This window comes from Sinocyclocheilus grahami, unplaced genomic scaffold (genome assembly GCF_001515645.1).
Source record: "Sinocyclocheilus grahami isolate Dianchi unplaced genomic scaffold, SAMN03320097.WGS_v1.1 scaffold1582.1, whole genome shotgun sequence".
Taxonomy (NCBI): Eukaryota; Metazoa; Chordata; class Actinopteri; order Cypriniformes; family Cyprinidae; genus Sinocyclocheilus; species Sinocyclocheilus grahami.
In genome coordinates, this window is record NW_015506761.1 from 61,166 (window position 1) to 67,705 (window position 6,540).

Below are 6,540 nucleotides of genomic sequence, written 5' to 3' on the forward strand. Positions count from 1 at the left end.
TCCTTAGTAAAAGTTTGTCTCAGCAGCTTTGTGAATAGGTTTTAAGACAGGGTTCCGCAGGCCACATCAAAAAACACAGAAAAAAGTTTAAATTTTAATAATAATAACAATTATATATATATATATATATATATATAGGTCAGTGGCCCTTGACTTGGTATTGTTGGCAGAATTCGGCCCTTGGTGAAAACTAATTGAGGAACCCTGTTTTAAGAGAAAACTCTTAGCTAAAACTTTTACTGCCATTTAAGAGAACTCTTAGTGGTAAGATAAAACGTTTTGTGAATACGGGCCCAGGTGTGTTAAATATGGGGGTAGAATTGTTGCTTAATTCCAAATAAATAGATTATGATCCACAGATAAATAGAATGAGATCCACAAATAAATCTTAAAGTTTCACAAACATGAATTAAATTCACAAATAAATAAAATGAGATTTGCAAATAAAAAACATATTCACAAATATATATTTATGTCACAACCACAACTTTGCCTGGCAAATCTGATTTTATTTATTTGTGAATTTAATTCATGTTTGTGAAACTTTAAGATTTATTTGTGGATCTCATTCTATTTATTTGTGGATCATAATCTATTTATTTGGAATTAAGCAACAATTCTACCCCCATAGTTAAATGAGGGAGACATACAAAATGTGTAGGGATGGGGGTCTCCAGGACAGGCTTGAAAAACACTGGTCTAAACAACAATCCATATCAAGTAGAAAAATTAAAACAACAGCCTGCTTATCTTTAAAAAAAAAATACCTGTTTCCATAAAAATTTCCTCTCTGTTTGACCAGAAATGACAACAAGATCTGCATGATTCTTCTTGCAGAATGAGCGAGCATCTTCCATAGGTAGGAGGTCATCATTAATGAAATACTGACTACCATTGTACTGGATCCAGCCATCAGATGTATTGCTATATTCCACTGTAAGATAAAAAGAACATAATTTATAATTGTCTTCATTTGCAATTGTGTGATTTGTCAGATAAGCAAAGGCTGCACAATGTTCTCAATTATCTTTTGGCTGGTGACTGGTAAATAGTAATATTATATTTGTTGCTTTCTTATATTTAAAAGATCTAGTAAAGGGACATGTTGTCACGGTCGGGGTGGAGAGATGAGGCGAGGACTCAAGATGCAGGAAGTTTGGGCTTTTTAATACAACAACAACAAGCAGGCAGGCCAGGGGCCCGGTCTTCATACGTCGCTTACTCAGTGAGCTGGATTTGATTGTTGATGATTTGGCATGATCTTGGATTGTTTGGTTCTTCGAAGCTCATCCCAGAGTTGCAGTCATAGCAACAGGTCTGTAAGCTTTTCATGTAAACAGGATTAGATTGCATTTTTTTAAGTAGAATTGATACTTAAAATCTGTCCGCTACCACCACTAATTTATTACAAGAGTACCCTACTAATCAAGGGGCAATAATTAAAAATAATAACCATTTAAAAATTAAAGATAATATTGTTGTGTAGTGCAACTAGACTAGTCGGGCTAGTTTGTTTGGTGTGTTCCACTTGTCGGCTCTCGTCGGGCTCACTTCGGCAGCAGTTTGCCCGATTCAACAGCTCTTCGAGTGAGAACTCTGATTGGATGTTCAGTTTAGCGAACAAGTCAGTGGCCAAGAATTAAAGTGAAAGTGATGAAAACAAGCATGTAAATGAAGGCGGTTCAGACAGAAGGCTGTTTAAATGTTACATGATCTTTCCCAATCATTCAAATATGGGAATGTTTTCATAACAACATGAGCGGCTTAAAATGATTAAAGTTATCAATGTTACTGATATTCAAAATGGTAAGCAAGCGCTGCTTTGTTTACGTTTCGTATATCTGCGTTTATCTCGTATATCTTTGTTTCGGTTTCTCCTTTTGAATGACGAATATATACTATTGATAGCTGCTGATATGGACCGTTAATTCCTCTCACGCATGCGCAGAACACATGTGTTAGTTTGCCGTCGGCTGTAGTCTGGGCGGTGTGTTCGAGTGCAGCTTTTTGGTCCAATGCTGCCGCCTCGAGGCGACAATACCATCGGCTTTCGTCGCCGCTAGTTCTTTGACGTCGGCTTGGTGTGTCCTGACCTTGAGATTCATTTTACCATTTATATAGAATAACTAAACTATAGCTGACCTTTAGTGAGGGGACATTGTTCCTCTTAGCATCATGAAAAAAAAAACTTTAATTAAAATTCTGAATGCATTACAGATAGTCTAGTACAGGGGTTGCGAACATCAGTCCTGGAGAGCCGCAGCCCAGCAGAGTTTTGCTTCAACCCTAATCAAACACACCTGAACAAGCTAATCAAGGTCTAAACAGTTACTAGGAAGCTACAGGCATGTGAGTTTTAATTAGGGTTGGAGCTGAACTCTGCAGGGCTGCGGCTCTCCAGGACCAGAGTTCGCCACCCCTGGTCTAGTATGTGTGCAAAGAGTGCTCCCTTGATAATTTCAAATGCACTGAGCCTGTCACTCATCTCAGTTCATTGGTTCAATGGACGTGTCTGTAATTAGCTACACTGCTCAACGCAGCAAACATTCTAAATAGAAACATCTGATGCTCTCCAAAGAGCAAATGCAAATATGCACAGAAGAGTTTGCCAAATTTGTCATTATTACAGTTTCAACTAAGGGTGCTCTTGTTTTTTTTTTGAGAGAGTGATAAGCTCCCTAAACTGGGCATGACATGATAAACTGCTTTCTGTATGGATTTAATATGTAATGTTGCTTAAATACGGGGACAGTTGGCAATGCTACTTTGCATGTTTTAAGCACTTAGATTATGTTCTTACTTTGGCCATACATTAAATGCACATCCTTGAAAGAGCGCAGTTTGCTGACATTTACTTTAAAATCCGCATGAACCGGAAGTTGCTGCCGACTGGATTTCAGTGTAGTGACGTATTTCCAACTGAAAAGGAATATTGAGTAGAGGACAGGGTTTTGTTTTTGCACTCCTCCTCTCATCTCTCACTCAGAGCAGACTAATGGTCGGAGGGGAGTGGTTAAGCATATTCTGCCCAAGCCGTCAAACTGACATGAGAGAAGGCATGCCATTCCAAAGCAGAAGCAAATTATCAGATTTTTTTTTAAGATTACCAAAACAAACCATTTTTTTTTTCAGATGATTAACTTGCACAGATTAATTGTTGACTAGCAATGTGCGCTAACAAAATAAATATTGTAAATTTTGATTTCATGTGGACTTTTAACATCTCAGGTAATATCCGTGGTATGATGACAACGACAGTGGTTACATATAAATATATTTTAATTGATCGAAATGATTGCTAGGAACAATTCAGTTGCGCCCCTACTAAATTCTATATCCTTGAATTGAAGGTATTTTTTAGGAACAAATTTGGAAAAAACAAATACATTTTCCATCTAATGTAGTCTGGGACAGATTGTGTTATCTGCCTCAGGCAACAGCAGCACAGAGCACAATGAACAATTCTTCACTTTAAGTTATGTGAACTTACCTAACATGAATGTACATCAGAGGATATGTTGAAAAATAAAGTTCAACTTACAATCACGCATCATTTCTGTGCCTATAAGCGGTTTTAACCAGGGAAATCATCAGTATAACAGGCTGTGAAGAATGTGTCAGTTACGTGACATTTACCTCAGGAAGATAAAACCATGTAATCATATCGCCAAATTACAAATGCATTAGGCCTATACATTTGTGTAGAATATAAACAAGTTTTTATAACAAACATTTAAATGACTATCCCCCGATTTCACAGGCAAGGCTTCAGCCTAATGCCAGACTAAAATCTAGTCTGAGCTGTTTCAACTTAAACAAATTTGCTCTGACTGATTTTAAAATATATCAGTGCCTTTGTTTTTTCTCAAACTGCACACCAGTAATGTTTTTTCTAAGGCACGTTTATAAAAATTACTTAAAGGAGACATATTATGACCCTTTTTACAATATGTAATATAAGATTCTGGCATTCCCAGAATGTGTCTGTGAAGTTCCAGCTCAAAATACTTAACAGATAATTTATCATCATTTTGAAATTGCCTATTTTGAGTGGAAGCAGAAACACGCTGTTTGTTGGGCCTGTGTCTTTAAATGCAAATTAGCTGCTGCTCCCCGCCCCCTTTTCCAGAATAGAGCTGTGCTATTCCAATTCGGACCTGCTAAAAACATCTGTTTTGGTTCTGATTATCATGTTTATCGCGCTGAAATCATGCGTTTTAAACCATATGAGTTTAAACTTCAGATATACGGTTTTCTGAGTGCACACATCCGAAGCACACGGACAGAAAGCTGCGGTCACAGCATGCGAGTACTAAGTTCTCATTCACACACAAGTTTACGTTAAAAACACACACGAATTACAAAAACAGTTGGTTATGTCTGTGAAGGTAAACAGCTGGGAAATAAATTGCTTGTTTATTTTAGATCTGTGTGGCAGCAGCATTATACAGTAAAATAAATCAATAAACCCACTGCTCTTGTCTCCTCTGAGGCTGTGACTCTAATAGTGTTCTGTGCTCGTCTGTGCTGCCTAAGACAGAACAGTTAGCATGCTTTGATCAGACTTTCGCCATGGCATTAGAACTGGTACATCTTTGTCGATTGTGAAATCAAAATGACAGCGTCGTGGGTGGAAATTTACAGATTAAGGGGCGGTAATATTATAATGAGATCCCTTTGCCACGTCACCAAGGGAGCGAAATCAGACGCGCTTGTTTTCTCAGATGCTTGCAGAAAAAGGCTTACCAAAACAAAGTTACTGGGTTAATCTTTTTCACGTTTCCTTGGTTGGTAGATGCACCGGGGACCTGATTATAGCACTTAAAACTTGGAAAAGTCAGATTTTCATGATATGTCACCTTTAAATGTCCTAATTGAACTATGCCCTGTCTGTGAAACCAATGTAGCCTAATTTTATTTTAATAAAACTATGATTATGTTTTGTGCTCAAATTTATTATATTGAAAGATAATTATGATATTGTAAACAATAATAACTGTTTTAAATTATGTGCTGGTATTACCTTATGAACTGTGATTACATTATAAGTTCCCACAGTGTGTTCATAATGTAATACATTTCTCATACAATAACCTATTACATTGTCAAAAATTGTTATTACATTGAAAAATATTATTATATTATGAGCTCAATTGTATTACGTTTTGAGAAATTACATTATGAACATTTTATTACAATAATAATTTAATATTACATTATGAGCAGTTTTTACATTATGTGCAGTTATTACATTATGAGTTGCTACTTTTAATTATATGATGTCATTGCGTTGCTGTCTTGCTGCCAATCAATTGCTGCATTGCTGATCGTGGGTTCGAGTATCGATACATAGCCCCTTTTAAACCAACCCATGAATGCGTAATTATCTCAGTTAGCTCAATCAAGCCATACTAATCATCAACAATAGGTGCATTTGAAGAACCAAATTATCCAGATCCTACCAGAGGTAGACCAGGAAGCCAAGGTGGAGCTGGCAAGGCAGGAAGCCAGGACAGAGTGTAAGCCCACCAGGGAAGAGCAGGCAGAGCTGAAGCCCACAAGGGCGGAGCAGGCAGAGCTGAAGCCCACCAGGGTGGAGCAGGCAGAGCAGATGGAGAAGAGAACCACCACTTGAGAGGAACTGAAAAGGATGCTGCCGCCACTGGAGGTTCTGCAGCAGAAGCCGCCACCTCGGAAGGAACAGGAGCAGGCCCTGAAGGCTCCTGGAATGGAGCAGGATCTGGAGTGGACTCTGAGGGCTCCCGGACTGGAGCAAGTTCTGAGGCAGGCTCCTGGGCCAACAAGGCAGGGTGGCCAACTTAGGTGGGGCCGGCAGGGCAAGGATCATGGTTGGAGCTGGCAGGGCCAGGAGTCTGGGCAGAGCCAGCAGAGACCCTTCCTCCATGACAGCGAGACCTTACGGCTCTGAGGTAGCCTCCATGGCCAAGACAAGAAGAGCGGTCTATTCAGTGATGGCCCTCGTGGCAGCAGAAGTGAGAGGGGGCTGTTCTGTGGCAGGCTGTTCTGGAGAAGGTACCTCTGGGACCTCTCAGTCCTCTGTTGACAAAGGAAACTCAATGCTGCTACTTGGAGCACGTTTTGGTAGACAGGGCTGCATCTAGTCAAGGCTGGAAGCTGGAGTGAGCCCATTCTCCGCGGAGTCCTCAAATGGCTGGTTCATTCTGTCATGGTTGGGGTGGAGAGATGAGGCGAGGACTCAAGATGCAGGAAGTATGGGCTCTTTAATAATAAACTAAAACAAAACAACAACAAAGACTACCCCAAGGGGGAAAACCAGGCAGCCAGGCCAGGCCAGGCCAGGACAGGGCACGGCACGGCATGGCACGGCACGGCACGGCACGACCGAGAGCAACAATGGTACATAGGACACACATACATACGAACAATAATGAACAAACACAGGAGAGCAAACACTGGGAGACTAAGTAGGGCAGGTAATGAGGGAGACACAGGTGGAACCACAGAAACAACAATGAGGTAACAAGATGGGCGGAGTCAGACAATAGACAGGAGAGCACA

General features: G+C 39.9%; 1 protein-coding gene across 1 annotated transcript in view; it reads right to left on the reverse strand.

Annotated features, from left to right (window-relative positions):
- The window catches only part of LOC107571351 (macrophage mannose receptor 1-like), a 51,889-nt gene extending 51,008 nt beyond the window's left edge, over window positions 1-881 (reverse strand). Inside the window, exon 1 of the mRNA XM_016257673.1 lies at window positions 768-881. Coding sequence (XP_016113159.1) covers window positions 768-857 — 90 coding nt within the window. The 5' untranslated portion in view covers window positions 858-881. The remainder of the gene's footprint in view (window positions 1-767) is intronic.
- Between the last annotated feature and the right edge of the window lie 5,659 nt (window positions 882-6,540).